Source organism: Heterocephalus glaber, unplaced genomic scaffold, assembly GCF_053883595.1.
Source record: "Heterocephalus glaber isolate CG9 unplaced genomic scaffold, H.glaber_assembly_v1.0 deba00001553, whole genome shotgun sequence".
Classification (NCBI taxonomy): domain Eukaryota; kingdom Metazoa; phylum Chordata; class Mammalia; order Rodentia; family Bathyergidae; genus Heterocephalus; species Heterocephalus glaber.
In genome coordinates this window covers 24017447-24035313 of record NW_028258344.1, presented here as the reverse complement: position 1 = coordinate 24035313, position 17867 = coordinate 24017447, and the positions used below count along the sequence as shown (strand labels likewise).

The following is a 17867-nucleotide window of genomic DNA, read 5'->3' as shown; positions in this document are numbered from 1 at the left end:
ATAATTTCTGTGTTTGCTAGTGTCATTTCATTTCTAGTTTCTGATAACATGCATGGTATAATTTTGGTTCTTTTGTATTACACTTAAGCATGCTTTCTTGGATAGTATGTGGTCTGTTACGGAGAAAGTTCCATATGCTACCCAGAAAATGTGTATTCTATTTTGTTTTGGGTTTTTTTTGGGTACTGGAGATCAAACTCGGGTCCTTGCATTTGCGCAGCAGGCAGTGAAACCACTGAGCTAAATCCCTGGCCCTATTTTGGGTGGAACACTGTCGATGTCTGTTCAGTCCATTTGTCCAAAGGTTTTGTTCAACTCTTATACTTCTTTGTTGATTTTTTGCCTAGTTGATCAGTCTATTTGTGCTAATGGGGTTTTGAGGTCCCCCACTATAATTACGTTTATCTGATCTTTTATGTCCAGTAGTACTTGTTTTGTAAAGTTGAATGTGCCTTATTCATGTGCACACATGTTAATTATTGTTATTTTTTCTGTTGAATTGTTCCCTTAACCAATATGTAGTGACTGTCTTTGCTTCTTCTGATCAGTTTTGGCTTGAAGTCCACTTTGTCTGAAAATAGGATAGCTATACTGCTTTTTCAGGTTGCCATTGCATGTAATATTGTTTTCCATTCTTTGAGTTTTAGTCTATGAATTTCTTTTTGGGTTAAATGTGTTTCTTGTGAACAACATGCTGTTGGATTTTGTTCCTCTGTCTAATCTGCCAGTCTTTGTCTTTTTGTTGTTTTTTGGTACCGGGGATCGAACTTGGGACCTTGCGCTTGCAAGGCAGGTGCCAGAACCACTAAGCTAAATCCCTGGCCTCTTAGTCTTTGTCTTTTGATTGGGGAATTGAACCATTCACATTGAGAGTTGCTTCTGATAGGTATTAACTTGTTCCTGATTCCCTTTCTTTCACTTCTACTTAACTTCTTACCCTACCTGGTATATTCATTCTATTAGACTTTTTGTCATTGTTAGCTTTATTGTCTCTTTCTAGGATATCCTTATAGTAGTCATGCTGAAGTAGTTTAATTCCTGAGTGGGTAAGCATTGCTTTTTTTTTCAGTACTGGGCATCAAACTCAGGACCTTGCACCTGCAAGGCAGGTGTGGTGCCACTGAGCTAAATCCCCAGCCTTTAAGCATTGCTTTTTTAAGGTTCTGAATATGGGTAAATCATACCCCACAGATTGGATTGGAAAAGTCAGTCTGGACTTGGTCCTTTCATGCAACAGGCAGAAGAAGCAATGTACAGTTGATAGGGATACCGAACATTTTCCAGTCAGTCATCATCATCTGCATGAGTATTAGTGCTAGAAGTGCTAGAAGTGCTCTGAAGTGTAAGTCACCCCTGGATAAAGCCTGCATCTCTGGATCCTGGCAGCAAGGTGGTGGTAGAAGCCACAGCCAGTGCTGGTGGAGGAGCAGCTGTCTCCCCCAAAACCCTCTGGAGTTCAGGAACCCTATCTCGCCCACAGTTTGTGGCAGGGGCATGGTGGCACAACCCACCTCTAATACTTTTCTTGTGGAATTTTATTATTTGAATGTTTTCTGGCTAACAAATGGTCTAGAATAATTTTATTATCTACTCCTAAGAAAACTGTCTCAACCTCCTACTTACATCAAAACAAAAGCAAATGAAAAGCCTTTATTTGCAATTTTAAGTCATAAATACATGCTCTTTTATTCAGAGAGTCAGAAGTGTGTGATAATTTTTGCAGAATTCTACTTCAAAGATATTTGTCTATTGACAATATTTTATACCGTTCCATTTAGATCAAAGTCACCCTGGAGAAACCAGTCTGCTCAGAAATGATTTCTCTGTTTATATCAGAAGCAAAAATATTATCAACCTGCTGAGTATAAGCACCCTGGTCACTGTGTGGTCACACCTGTTTTGGCAGGAGTGAGCCAGAGATCAGAGAACACTTGCACTATGCTGATTTACACATTGTCAACACCTGGGCCCTCAAGATATAAAATAAATGAATGCAACTTTGAGATTTGAAGCTAAGTTGAGAAGTACTTAGGACAGGTGGTAGAATGTAGATTTGTCCAAAAATCTGAGACCACCAGTGTCCAAAACCAAGTTCCAGATCTTTTTTCAGAGCGAGAGAGAGACAGAGAGATAGAGAGAGACCGGGGGGAGGGGGGGATGACGAGGGATGACGACAGTATAGTGCAGTGCAACTGAGTAGAAGTTTGAAAGTATTACAGCCAGGCATGGTGGCTGTAATCCCAGAACTTGGGAGGCTGAAGCAGGAGAATTTCTCCAACTTCAAAGCTAGGCTGGCCTATATATGAGTTCAAGGCCAACGTGAACTACATAGCGAGACTCTGTCTCAAAAAAAAAAAGAAAAAAAAGTATTACAAACATGAATGTAGCATAAGTAGCAGGAAAATGTAGGTCCATCTGACCTCTTCAGGTTGCTATCATTTTTATAGCAAAGGAGGGTGATTTTTGTTTTGATATGTGTATACATTGTATAATGTTCAAATCAAGGTAAATATGCATGTATATCATAATACACTTATCATTTCTTTATGGTAAATGCTTCTAAAAGCCGTTCTTCCAGCTTTTTGAAATATACAGTACATTACTGTTATGTATAGCCTCCTTACTGTGCAGCAATAGGACACTAAGACTTCTTCTTCCTATTAACTTAGTACCCCTTGATCAACTTTGCCTTATCTCTCCCTCATCCCTACTTTTCCCAGCCTCTAGTAACCACCATTCTAGTTTCAACTTCTAAAACAGTGATGGCGAACCTTTTAGAGCTTTCAGTGATAACAAACAGCTGGTTGCAGCACACATGCCATAAGTTTGCCACCACTGTTCTAAGAGATCAAAAATTTATATGCCCTGTATTAGTTAGATTCAGTACTTGTTTTTCTGTGTCTGGCTTATTCCACTTAACATATTGATCTCTTGTTCTGTCCACTTTACAAATGATAGGATTTCATTCTTTTTGTGGCTGAATAGTACTGTATTGTGTGTATGTCCCACATTTTCTTTATCTGTTCGTCAGTTGATGGACATGTAGGTTCTTTCCATGGTTTGGCTATTATGAATAGTTGCGCAGTTTTAATGTTAAAGGCTTTCAAGTTCAGACAGATTTAAAATTCTCTTACCCGGCCAGGGATTTAGCTCAGTGGTTCAGCCGCCTGCCTCGAAAGCAGAAGGACCAGAGTTCGATCACCGGTACAAAAAAAAAAAAAATCCTCTTACCATTTGTTTTCCTGACCTACTGAACACCTTCTTTCTTTAAGTTCCTCATTGTGTTAGTTACTTTTGTGTCATTGGTGAGACAAAATACCCGACACCGAAAGTTAAAAGGGAAAAGGTTTATTTAACTCACAGTTTGTAGATGTTTCAGTTCATAATCTGCAGGTTCCAAGGCAGGGTGACACATGGCAGAGGAGAACAGTTCATGGCAGTAGAAGGCATCAAAAGCAACAAGGGATCCTTAATAGCATCTTTCTGTCCCTTTTATCCAGACTACTGGGATTAGGACAATACCAAACCAATCAGTGGATTGATTTAGTAATCACATATTTTTAATCCCAGCATCACACTCTGTAGATTCAGCCACCTCTGAAAAAGCCACCTATGACCTCATGAGGCTTTGGGGGGACATCTAGACCCAAACCATAACACTCATTCAACATAAGATGAAACTTTGACCATCCTCTTCTGGATAGACTCTAGTTATCCATGACTCTTTAATTGTATTGCTTAGAACATATCATAGTATTGTAACTGTGATCAGAAATTAGGATTGTTATGTGGAATATATATTATTATGTGGAGCATATACTTCTAATTCAGCTTAAAATTACATTAGCTTGGCCCCATCGGCGCTTGGGCCCCGCCCCACCGGCGGCAGCCCCTCCAGCGCCTTGTCTTTTTCCCTCCCGCGGGACCCCAGCGGCTCGTAGTGCCGCAACAGGGAGGCAGGCAAGTAGCTGCCCAGGGCATCTCGCCTCGGGTTCCTCCCCCGCCGCCTGGGTCACAAGTGCTTCCGGTGAGCGGGTGAGCGGGTTGCCCGCCCCGTGGCCCCGCCCCCTCATCTTTTCTGCCGGCAGCTCGGGCTGCGCCTCATCCCAGGTCCAGTTCCCGCTGTCCCGGCCGTGGCGCTTGGGACTCACCGGCGTGACTGACTGGCTGGTCGCCGACGCTGGGAGCCACCACATCCTTTCGGCCCGCCTGGCTGGGGAACCCGGGCGGAGGCTGGCCACAGTGCCGCTTGCCCTTCGCCTCTTGCCGCCGAGAGCTCAGCGGGCCCTTCCTGGGCGGCATTACAGTCCGCCCCGAGACAGATGTGGGCAGATGAATGAAGCAGTCTAGAAGCAAGATAAATATCCGGGGAAAGGAGAGCTACCATTACTAAGTGGTAATGAAAGTGAAGTTACTTTCATATTTAAAAGAGTATTAAGAGCACAGGATTGGGACTCCTTGTTCGGGAAGGAAAAGAACACCTGTGAAAGATCGATTTTCTGCAGATGATGAAGCTTTGAGTAACACTGCCAGAGAGGCAGAGGCAAGACTGGCAGCGAAACGTGCTGCTCGGGCAGAAGCAAGAGATATACGCGTAAGAGAACTGGAAAGACAACAAAAAGAGTTGGATGAAAAATCTGACAAACAGTATGCTGAAAATTATACAAGGCCTTCATCTCGAAATTCTGCTTCAGCAACAACTCCTCTGAGTGGAAACTCATCCAGAAGAGGAAGTGGAGACACCAGCAGATTAATAAATCCAGATACTTCATTGAGTGAATTGTGAGAGTCTTTGTCTGAAGTGGAAGAGAAATACAAGAAAGCTATGGTTTCTAATGCACAATTAGACAATGAGAAGAACAATTTGATATACCAGGTAGATGCCCTCAAGGATGTAACTGAAGAACAGGAGGGACAGATGGCAGAATTTTATAGAGAAAATGAAGAAAAATCAAAGGAGTTGGAAAGGCAGAAACATATGTGTAGTGTGCTGCAGCATAAGATGGATGAACTTAAGGCCTTCGGCAAAGAGATGAGCTTACTGAGGCCCCAGAGAAACAGAAAGAATACATTGCTTGCCTTAGGAATGAGCGAGATATGCTCAGAGAGGAACTGGCTGATCTGCAGGAGACAGTGAGAACAGGAGAGAAACATGGCTTAGTCATAATCCCTGATGGTGTTCCCAATGATGATGTCAATCATGAACCAGTGGTTGGAGCCATTACTGTTGTGTCTCAGGAAGCTGCTCAGGTCTTGGAGTCAGCAGCAGAAGGGCCACTAGATGTAAGGCTTCGAAAACTTGCTGGAGAAAAAGCTATCATCCCAGATTAGAAAACTGAAGCTGCAGCTAGAAGAAGAATGGCAAAAGTGCTCCAGGAATCGTGGCACAGCAGGTGACCTGGCAGGACTGCAGAATGGCTCAGACTTGCAGTTCATTGAAATGTAGAGAGATGCCAACAGGCAAATAAGTGAATACAAATTTAAGCTTTCAAAAGCAGAACAGGATATAACTACCTTGGAGCAAAGTATTAGTCAGCTTGAGGGACAGGTGCTGAGATATAAAACTGCTGCAGAGAATGCAGAGAAAGTTGAAGATGAACTGAAAGCAGAAAAGAGGAAGCTACAATGAGAGTTAAGAACAGCACTGGACAAGATTAAAGAGATGGAAATGACTAATAGTCACCTAGCCAAGTGGCTGGAGAAGATGAAGGCCAATAAGACAGCACTTCTGGCCCAGTAGTAGGGAGGTCGCCCTTTGGCCTGTGTGCAGCTCTGTGAGGTCTGGCTCAGTGGGACTGACTCTTTTTCTATATTAACACAGACCCCTTTCAGTACTGTTTGAGTTTTGTCATTAAAACAGGCACCTTTGTATTTTATGATTTATGGGAATGAAGCAGGTTTGAATCTTCAAAAAAAAATTATATTAGCTCTTTTGGACACAAAACCACATTGTTGGGCTAGGGGCATAGCTCAGTGGTAAAATGCTTGCCTAACATGCACAAGGCTCTGGGGTGGATCTCCAGCAGTGGAAAACAAAACAAACTCCAATTTGCTAAATCTTATTGAATTTGCAGTGTTCTGAAACCAGCTTGTCTTATGATATGCCTATAATCTGCTTGTTTTTATTTTTTTATTTTTTATGTATTTATTTTTTTTGGTACCGGGGATCGAACTTGGGTCTTTGTGCTTGCTCAGCAGGCAACGAAATGCTTGTTTTTATATAGTACTTGTGTAGTTGACTTTCTTATCTTTGATTTCATAAAATCAATAAAATTTCATAAAATTTTGATGGCTTTAGTGCCCTCAGTTTTAAGTAACAGACATGAATTTGAGTGTTCTATGTACCTAGAGTTGGGTGTGCAGCAGGCAACTGTCAGACAAGAACTGTGTCAAGTCATAAGCTCTCTCGCAAGCCCAAGAGTTTTTCTTAAACCGAGTCTAACCTAAGCCTAACCTAAGCCTGCCAGCATGAGACAAGTCTCTGAGCTCCGTCCTGCCCCTTCTGTTCCCCTTTCTCCCTGCTCTTCTCACAGACACCTAGGATAGTCCTATAGAGGAGGCTGCTGTGAATATTTTGGATTGAATGGGTGGATTGGTGGATGAATCTTATTCTTCTATGAAAGATTTTTCTCTCTCTGAATGTTGCCAGCACACACAGGCTACTGTCATAATAATCTCTTAAGTGTTTGGCTTTTGACAAGGCATCTGATTAAGTCTCATCTCTTGCTGAAAAAGTACAAAAATTAGAACCAACCTGCTAAAGCAATTCTACCTCCAACTGAGGTAATTGGTAGAATATGACCTTGCATCCCACTTTTGCCTTCAAGGGTTAGAAGGAGAGGAGGAAAGGAGATATTTTTTTCTATCTTACTGTATCCCATTACCATACACAGGTGTTGAACAGCTGTTTGTTGACAGTTCAGTTATACCTATTTAATAAGTAACTAATTTAGAGAGACAGAAACAAGATTAAAAGAAACCTAAAAATGGGTTGGTACAATAAATTCAGAACTTTTCTGTTCTTTTAATGTAATCAAAAGTGCAAAAAGTTCAGTTGGAATCTGGAGACAGGATTTGCCATGGAAGGACATTATTAAGGATGTTTTAGAGATGTAATCAGGAGATAAAATCTGCCATAAAGCAACTATCAAGCTAAAATTTGACTTTTTTGTATGCTAACAAGTGCTAGGTTCTCAAGCATTCTGTGTTTTGAAAATTTCGCATTTTATGGTCATGAAAATATAATGTTACCTGCCATAAACTTTATATAGCCAAGCTAAATGATTCAGTCTTTTGTTTAGATGAACACAGATATTAATCTCCTCAATTTTAAAAATGGAGAACAATTATTTAAAATGTAGAGTTCTAGTTTTGACCCTGTATATAGTGTTTGATCTGCAGGCACTTCTTAGGGAAATTAAAGCTTGGCCCCAAACTACTACCAACCATTTAGGTCTCAATTGTGGAAATCACTCAGAGAACAAGTTATGAACATTATAAACTAATGATTTTTGAACAAGATCAAGGGACAAGATCCTTTTGGGAGCTTTTATCCAAATGTACATTAATCTTGTTGATTTTGATAGAGTGGGTCTAGGTTGGACCTTAGGCATCAGTATTTTTAAAAGAAGACCAAAAAATTCATGAAGTGCCTACAGATCACTCTGTTATGTCTCCCAGCTCTGTAATTCACTGTAGTGTCACCAAGTCTATCTCTGTAAATTATAATCTCTGGACTTTATTATCCCTCTCCCTCAGCCCCAACCTCCAAACTCAAAGAATGCCTTCCATGAATTTTATTTTCCTGTCACTTCTTTTAAATGTTAAAGATTGCTATAAGATTTGTCCATTTGAATAGTATTCTAGCATCTCTAATAAAACCATATTTGAAGTTATCCTTTCAGTTATATATTGTGCTTTATACAAAAAAGTATTTTATAATAAATATGACTCTAGTATGTATAATATGCCACGCACTTTTCAGACCCTGCAGTTCTCTGAGCCTCATAGCCACCTAGCAAAGAGGTGTGGCATATTGCCTTCACTTTATAGATAAGTAAACAGCTCACAAAAGGTAGATTTTTTTTGCCTTCATAGTCAAGCCTCTGTTCCACCCTGACAGAACTCTCTGGCATTAAACAGATACATTTTCTCTTCTCAGCAAATGAAAATTACATGCTACAAAATATTCCTTTGCTTTTGTTTGGATGCCATAATACTAACACCAAATTTGATCCTGATTTTAGTCATCAGCATATTTCAGGTACTTAAAGGGATTTACTCTTGTTTCTTTTGGATCTTTTTATCCTCATGAACATAATATACATTTCATATTTGTACTAGCAGGAAGCTTTTTAAAAAAATAAAACCAGACTTGATATGTTGTTAGGTCATAGAATTTTCCTTTCCTTCATCTCTTGATATTGCATCTTATTTTGTAACTCTGAGAAAAGAGTATACAGTGGTACTGTATCTTGGCTCACGAACTTGGCTTATGGATGAGTTTTGGGGGAGTTGTTGTGTTTGTGTTTGTTACCTGATTTGGAGTTTGTGAACAGAATCAAAATTTTGTCAAACGCTCTTGTTTGAGAACCAAATTGTTTGTGAACAGAAGCATTTGTGAATCGAGGTACCACTATAATTGTCATTACTGAAGCCATATATGATGCACTACATTATGTACATACATATTACAAATTATCAAAAAATAATTTACTGGTTACTTAAAAAATGCTCCAGTTTCACATTTTGTAATATTTGTCAGTGCTTGAGCAAGAGAAAAAAATTGTAGTGGCACAAAATATTAAAAGAACAAGGTTAAAAAGAACTTGGTTTTAGGGAGAAAAAAATCATGCATTCATTCTAGAACTGCAGATTAAAGTTCTTTTCCAGGATTGCAGCTAGAGGAAATGCATTTTGGTACTTTGAACAATATCCTTTGCTTTTTGCATGAGGGCATGTCGATTTTCAGTTCATTCATTGTTTATTTTTGCCTCATTGACAATCACACTCTATATAGTGGGTTTTTGTGTTCGTTTTTTTGTTTTTCCTGGTACCAGGGATCGAATTCAGGACCTTGCACTTGCCAGGCAGGCGTGGTACCACTGAGCTACATCCCTGGCCTCACTATATAGTGTTTTAAAAGTGTTAATCATTTGTTTTTCCCAGATAGTTTTTTATAATAATTCAGGTAGTGGAATTTGTGACTATAATATAAATTTTTATTTTCTATTACATCTTCTCATGACCTGGTATAATAAATTGTGACTTAAGATTTATGCTGTATTTAAAATTTTGATGATGAATAGAAATACCGGCAATAAGTAAACTTTATAAATATTCATCTTTATTTTGTTAGCCATGTGCTTGATAGTACAGTACAGATAATACAGTGATGAATAAAACTTTAAAAAGGAGGTGTGTGGAAATCAGTTAGAGTTTATGAAATGTCGCATGCTTATGATAAAGGGGAGAGTAACAAGAACAAATGAGAAAACCTTGGTGTGAATCTTGTCAATTGAACAGAAAGAAGTAATAGATGATAGGTCGAAGAAACACAGCTTATAGTATTTCAAAGAAGGACAAATTTAATGAATGAGTGGATAAAGAAACTGTAGTATATATACACAATGGAGTATTAGCCAAAAAGATGGAATAATGTAATTTTTGGGAAAATGGATGGAACTGGAGATCATCATGTTAAGCAAAGTAACCCAGACTCACTTTTTCATATGTGGAATCTAGGGGGAGAGGAAAAAAAAAGATGACATGCAGTTTTAAAGGAGACTATCAGAGAAGAGGAAGGGACTCAAAGGAGAGGGAGAGTAGAGAGAGGAAGGTTAATAGGGAATAGATAGGATCAAAGTATGTTATGTGCGTTATGAAAATGTCACAGTAAATCCCATTATTTGGTATAATAATACAGACTACTAGAAATACACTAAGTAGTCTATATTAAAGGCGTACTTGCTAATTAAATATTCAGGACTTTCACAATATTTTATATGACTAGTAAAAAGGCTTAAATTTTCATATATATATTTAATCAACTTTAAACTTAATATCACCTTACACTATATCAGTTTCCAAACATTTAAAATTGCATAAAGGTAGAATAAAATCACAGAACTGGGAAAGACTTTAGGTCTTTTATAACAGTTCTTTTTAACAATGAAGGAAATTGAGGCCTAGGCAGTTCATTTAAAGAACAAAGTGCACCCATCCCCACAAACATAACACATGTACACACATGGACATGGCTGCTGGCTGCACGTAGAGATCAGCATGATAATGAGAATTAGAAAAAACAAATTGGTGTTAATTAAACTTAGAAATATTTTTCCCTCAAAAAGGAAAAAATACTTATAGTTTTAAAACTTTAAGAAATTGTGAGAAAGTGAGGAAAATTCTAAAGGACTTTGACGTACTGAAAACTTCAGTTAATGATTTCAAAAACTTCAGTTAATGATTTCAAAAGAACTATTTTTAAAACCTCTGAGAATTATGATTATAGAAAAATAGCTAATTTGTCTAACAAAGTCAAAATTCCTCACAATATTCTCTTTGGATACTGAAGTTCAATCCAAGCTTTGTGTTTGTCAGCTTTGTTTTATTTAATATATTTATATCAAAGAACTAGTCAGAGATTCTCTTTATTTAAGTCTATGAGAACCATCAGTAGCATGCACTGACAGATGTTAAAGAATGTCTGTGGAAAGAATGTCAAAAACCTCTCCAAAGGAAAGTCTTTAAACCGCGTCCTTAATGCAGAAATGCAAAACCAGATTTAATTGCCCTTTTCCTACACAGCTCAGACATGCAGGCTCGTTTACGGCAGCATATGGTCTGAGAAAGTGCCCAGTGGAAGAGAGCAGTCGTGGTAAAGTCTGAGATTGAATCCATTTAGGCTGGAGTTCACAAAGATCAGTCAGAAGAAGCACTTGAAGTTAAAAGAAAGAAACACACCAAGCAGTAAAAGCACAGGCTGTTTTCATTGTGAGTTGTGCTCGTTGGAGTCATCCTATTTGCCTTTCAAGACAGTGGTATTCTGTGGTTTAAATTTGATATATAAGATTTCTGCAAAACTAATATCTGGAGAATTTTTCCCTGATTAAAGAAAAAAGATGAGAAAAATTGACAATATTGCATAAAGCTATGTAGATTTTTTGATAATTTAACTCATTTTTCATTAGCAGTGAAAGTAACCATTTTTTTCTAATGGAATAATTGAAATAATGAGCTGAATGCAGCAACATGGCTTATATTTTATTTCAAAGGAAAGATATTATAAGACTGCATGAAGTGGTAAATTCTTATCACTCCTAAAGAAATTAAATTTACTGTTCTTGCAAGAGATCACAGGTAATGAGAACTTAAGAGGGACAGCAAAAATACCTGTGTTTCTTTTTGTGCTATTGTGTGGCATTAGATTACTAGCTTTACTTTATATACCATAATTTTTCTCTGTCACATAGAGGAAGCTTTTGTCACATAGAGGAAGCCTCTGTCACATAGAGGAGAAATTAATTTTAACCATTAAATACCTAAGACAGTTTCAATTATTGTATGCCATAACATCACACAGGTTTGAAGAAGAATATAAAAAGTTTCAAAAAGAAAACATTAGAAGGGTTCATAATGGCCTACATGGCTTCTCTGTTCATTATTGTTGGATCTAAGTAGTAGCAGTTATTAGAACAAATTATTTCACAGTGCTATTTTTTCCTTTTAAACCTGCCTTTTCAACACAATGTAATTGTTGTGGGACAGTTATGCATACTACTTTATTTATACTATTTGAAGTTTTCTAAAGTATACTGTCATGTGAATATTCAGATGTTAATTAAAATGAACTACAGCTGAGCATGGTATGGTGCACACCTGTAATCTCAGTACTCTGGGGAGCTGAGGCAGGAGAATTGTAAAGTTTGAGTCCAGCCTGGGCAGCTTAAAGACTTAGCAAAATGTTGTCTCATAAAAGTTAAAATTAAAAAGGATCTTGGGATGTAGCTCAGTGTGAGCCCCTGAGTTCAGTCTCCAATACTGCAAAATTAATTAATTAAATAAATATAATTCAGAATTTTAGTTCCTCCATCCCACTAGCTGTATTTTAAGTGCTTAATTATCACATTAATATAGAATGTTCCCGTTGTCACACAAAGTCACATTGTGCAGCCATGTTTTAATATTGACATTTTAATTTTTTTACCAACACATTTTTATGAAAGAGGGAGAACATAAATTGTGGGGTTTTTTTGGTTTTTTTGGTACCTGGGATCGAACTCCGGACCTTGTGCTTGCGAGGCAGGCAGCGGAACCACTGAGCTAAATCCCTGGCCCAAATTGTGGTTTTTGATAGCAGGTGTAGATGAGACTGATCTACCAATGGAAAGATTAAACCAAAGGCCAAACTTTAAAGAAAGTACATTTACATGGGTTGAAAAGCATAAAAATGAAGTGTTGATGTTGCTTATGATGATGTAATTGAAATAGTATCGCCCTTTGATAATGTTCTCAACAAAGAGTTTTCTATCAATTTATATAGCAGTCAAATTCCTGAAATCTTAGTGTATACTTAAACTATGTTTTTTAAAAAAACTTTTTATCTTTAGTAGATACAAGTTCTAGGCTTAGGTCATTATAAATAGGTTTTTCACCCACATCAGTGTCTAGCACAGACAGAGGACAGCTGTGTCAGACATAAGCATTCTGTTCATAACAAGACCCCACTAGGTGTCATTCCTATCACTAGGACAATCAAAAAGCAACTCTAAAATTATAAAAATTTCCAACTAATTTTAGAAAACCTGAGCTTTATGGTAGGAATATTTAAAACTGTGGACCCATCCAGACTTAAGATACTATCTTAAGCCTATTCTTTTCTTGGATACATTTTAATGATGTCTTTTTTCTATACTTTTTATTTGAAAATATAATGCTGCCGTAGATCTAATTCTCCTTTTAACATTTGCCCTTATTCATTCCTAGTAAGATTAGACTTAAGTATTCAGGGATGATGAAAGAAAAATTTTCTTCCATATATATTATGGACTTTTTTGTTATTTTCATTAGAAAATAGGCTGTAGTGGAAGTTGGTCCTGCCACTGAGCAAGGGCCCAATGAGCTTGTTCAGTGAAACTCTGGGTTTTCTCAAGAAGCACGTTCAAATAACAAAAATTACCGTCACAAACTCATGTTCTGTAGATGAAATGAGAACCCATTTCTCTTACCTCAAGAAGGACTAACACATGTAAAGTCTAGAACGGTGCTTATTAATTTTTGATGTTCATGGATGACTTATGGGTAATCTGTGAACCCCCAAAACTAGCAGAACTGTCTGTGGGCATTTGTGCATACTTTAGAAGAGAGTCCATTGAGATAATCAAAGGAGGGGGAACTGATTAAGTAAACGAATAATAAGACCTCATTATAGAAAGAAGGCAGAGGAGAGATTTGAGTCTGTAAAATCTTAAGGAAGATAATTGATTAGGTTAGAAGTTAAGACTACTATTGAAATAGTGAGTTTTTAAAGAAGCTGAAAAATGTTCCTTGGAAGAACAAATAATGAACCTATAGGAATTATTATTCTACCCTTCCAAGAAATCATATGTGCAAAAACTACAAGTAGATTCATAAAAGCTTAGCCCACGAGCTCTTTCAGGAGTAAAGGAAGCAAGGGTGGTAGGAGGTAGGAAAAGCAAGCAATGAGCTCTCCCTGTCCCCAGGCTTCCTCCAGCCACTGTCAAGGAGAATCCTAGAGGAGATTCGTCACTGTGACCCTCATGCAGCTGTCAGACCCAGTGCATACTCTTGTTTCCAGTTATGTCATAATAGTGCCGGGAAATGTGGGTTGTTAAATATGTAGTTCTGTTAAATGCACTTGTTTCTGTTCAGTATTAGTTTGCCTCACACCCTCAAAAGAAATTCATTCATTTCAAAAGAAAATTTCATTGTTGTAAAACATCAATATTTTAAGAGGGGAATGTTTGTATCATTAAAATAAGATTTGAATCAAAGCAAAATACTGAGTCAAACCCACACCCCATCTTTGTACACAAATCTCTTATTGAATTAATTATAACCTGGAATTATTAGGACTTTGACAGCTCTTGTACTCTGTGTCATTCTCAAAGTAGAGTATAAGGTGTTGCTGAATTTCTCTTGATGATGATTGATGACAAGAGCTAATAGTCATTGAGTCTTTGTAAAAGCATGTGACATGTTTGTTCATTTTGTGCCCACAAGAACTCTAGGAGATCTGTGCAGTTAATATTCTCATGTAACAAATGAAGAAACAGAACAGATCCTGTGCCCAACTCAGAGTTTCATATTTAGAAGTGACAGAGCTGGGTACCATACCTAGTCATCTGGCCTCTGAGGCCACACTCAATGACTTTGCCTCTTCTGCACTTTCACTTCGACTAAAATCATTGAAAGAAGTGATCATTTAAATTTAAAGACTGCACGAACAATCTGAGAGAAGTTTGAATCTTGTTATATGAACAATGGAAAACTAAATGAGAAGACTTACGTGGTATAAGTGACTATCAAAGACCACAGTACTGAAGGTTCACCTGACATTACATCCGCAGAGTGGAGTTCTCAGAAATATGTTATTGGTCGACTTCTTTCTTTCTCTTTAATAAAGTGTTCCAAAGATACAGCAAGGATGAACTCGCCATCTGTTTTATGGCTTCCGTTCCCATTGAAGGAGTAGTATGCCAGCCTTCCCCCATCTTGGGTTTCCCAGAATGCACGGCCACGGGAGAGGCCGCCTCTGCTGCAGGCTGTCAGCGGGCTTTGTTGAAGGGGGCTTCTTTTGGGTGCATTTCTCCATTATATAGTGCCACTGCTTGTCTTTTCTCTCTCTCTTTCTAAATGACACCCTGAAGACTGTGTCACCACTTACGGAAGACTCTTGTTACTCTTGAAGGATATTCAGAGTGGCCACAATGTTCTGTCAGCAGTCCTCATCTTACCTTTGTGTTCATGTGGGATGTCCTGTCTTTATTTGATTATATACAATAAAGGTAACTCTTGGCCAGATTTTCTAAAGTGGCTCATCAGAGAAGACTGCATCAGAACCCCCTTGGAATTTTTCAAAAAGGAAGATTCTCAAGTCCCATCTCAGATTTGCCAGATCACCAACTTGTATAGAAGTAACTATAGTACAAAGTTTTTAAAAAGAAAATAAATTAAGTTTCTTTTGTTGTTGTTGTTATTACTGTTTTGCAGTGCTGAGAATTGAACCCAGGGCCTTCTGCTTACTGGGCAGGTACTCTGCCACTGAGCTACATCCCCAGCCTGCTAAATAAGTTTCTTAAAGGTAGAGAAGCAGCTACTTCTAGAGAGCAGAAGTCAGAAATCCACTGGAGGATTTTTGTGTTGTTTAATGCACAACATACACATTTGAATGATTCTTCATTCAGTACACATAAAGGCATGTAGTTTGCTTGTCATTTTCTTCACTAGCTCACTGGGATGATTTCTAGAATTTTCAAAATTTATAGAAACGAAGGCATATTATTAATGGCCACTACATTTTAAAGTGGGGATAGAGGGCCGGGGATTTAGCTCAGTGGTGCCACCGCCTGCCTCACAAGCTCAAGGTCCCGAGTTGGATCCCTGGTATCAAAACAAACAAAAAACAAACAAAAAAAATGGGGATAGAGTTTTACCATCCATAAATTTCCATGCACCTTGGGTTCTCAGGATGGTTCTGTTTTAATTTTTTAATTGGAGATTATTCAGCTCCAATGTACACTGAGCAAATAATTACGATGCATTCAGCTGCCTCTTCAGTGTTGATATGTGCAGAGCTTGTCTCAGGTGTTAGTGATGCTTTCAATTCTTTTTGTTTAAAAAAATCACTATTCTCATCATTATCATCAGTGTACAGTGGGACTATGAGTAATACTCCTCAAAATAAGTAAAAAGAAATAGATTGACAAGTTTGAGCAAGGGAAAAAGAGGAAAAATAACATTCATTTACCACTGTGTGTCAAGTACTATGCCATGCCAATTTCAGAGAGATTAAGTAGATGTACTATTCTGGAACCAAGAAAATAGAGATTGTAGATCATCAGTGACCTAGTGGCTTTTATGGGGAAGTATCATGTTCACTTACTGACCACGGGTGAGGATTTGGTGCATTGGTTCTGGAAGGTGCCAACTAAAATACAACATAGTGTTATACCTTAGGAAGTATACAGTCTCTCTCTCTTCCTTCCTTCCTTCCTTCCTTCCTTCCTTTCTTTTTCTTTCTTTTCATTCTTTTCTTTTCAGCTAAATCCCCAGCCCTAGTGTACAGTCTCTTGAAGAAGGAAACATTTACACAGACAACCAGCAAGGAAGTGAAGGGCACTAACATTTGCACCTACTGCACTATGCACTTGGGATATGTTATCTCATTAAGCTTCATTGCAAAGTGGTTGCATATAAATAAGGAAAGTGTGGTTCAGAGAAAGCATGTTGTCTAAAGTGCGTGTCTAACGTGTGTGTGTGTGTGTGTGTGTTTATGGTGGTTAAAAAGACAGACTCTTGTGTGCTGTGCCTACGTGGTTAAGAGTCAGTAGCACTTAGGCAGACAGAAGGTCCAAGTGTGCTGGCAGCAAAAGCAGAGGATCTGAAAAGTATATGAGAATGGGCACCAGGCCATTTCCTTGAAGCACTCGTGCCAGGAAGATTGTGCCATGCTTCAAGCTTTAGCTAGGGAGAAGGAGACAAAGGGCCAAGTTCAAGAATTATCTGCCTTTAGATTTTAATTTTAGAAGGAAAAAATATATCAGAACCCTTTTCCTCCTTGATACTCTTTGACTTTAAAAATGAATGACATGTTAAAACAAATGCCAGAGTCAGGTGTGGTAGTGCATACCTGTAATCCTAGCTGTCTGGGAGGATGAGGCTGGAGGATTACAAGTTCAAGCCCAGCCTAGGAAACTTAGCTGCTTAGTGAGACTCTGTCTCAAAATAAATAAAGAGCTGGGGATATAGCTCAATGTGAAAGCCCTGGGTTCAATCCCCAGTACTGTAAAATAAAAGCCATTTTTAAGAACTGATTTGTTTGTAGTACTTTTTTTTTCTTCTTGGTACCAGGAATCAAACTCAGGGCCTTGCACATGCCAGGCTGGCACTGTCCTGCTGAGGTACATCACCAGCCCTGTAATACATTTTTATTGTGATTATAAAATCTTTAAAGGTAACTTTAAAATGAAAATTCTGATAACACAAGTGTTAATATCTTCACTTGAGCCGACACAAAATTAGAATATGGATTTCATTTTAAACTAGTTCACATTAAAATATGCAGAATTAATGAAGGTTTTTTTCCCCCCACTGTTTAGGAAATACCAGAAAGGAACCAGGGTCCGACTGCGGCTCTTAGATCTTGAGCTCACTTCTAGGTTCCTGGGAGCAACCACGGACACAACTATCCTGGAGGCGGATGCAGTTCTCTTAGGACTCCAGGACAGCAGAGACCCAAAACCTAAAGTGGAACATGAAAACGAAATTAACTTTGCTTAGTACATTCACACCTTCTTTGTTGAACCCAAATTTTTAGCAAGAATGTGATTAGAAAATTATGAATAAATAATTGCAGGGGATGTAATAAATGAAAACTGTAATGATACCTCTTGTTAGAATTTTCTTTAGCTCTACCCCCTGCCCCCTTAACCCATTTTTTTCCTTTGATGGGGATAATGTGAAGTAAACTCTACTGCAAAATTCTGTCACTCAGTAAGTATATTTTGGGTGCATCTTCAGTTTCCTACATATCATTCTTTTGAAGTTCACCTTTTTGTTCTGCTGTGTCATTTGCAGTCCTCTGTTTGCAGCCTTGATGAAAACGTCCATCAGAACCTCCATCT

At 38.2% G+C, this 17867-nt stretch overlaps 1 protein-coding gene and 1 pseudogene across 1 annotated transcript in view; both read left to right on the top strand.

Annotated features, from left to right (window-relative positions):
* Positions 1 to 17629, top strand: part of Mrps28 (mitochondrial ribosomal protein S28) — a 134598-nt gene extending 116969 nt beyond the window's left edge. The window contains exon 3 of the mRNA XM_004842015.3: positions 17343 to 17629. Within this exon, the coding sequence (XP_004842072.1) occupies positions 17343 to 17523 (181 nt within the window). The 3' untranslated portion in view covers positions 17524 to 17629. The remainder of the gene's footprint in view (positions 1 to 17342) is intronic.
* Positions 4337 to 14660, top strand: LOC147824166 (leucine-rich repeat flightless-interacting protein 2 pseudogene; annotated as a pseudogene).
* Positions 17630 to 17867: the final 238 nt, after the last annotated feature.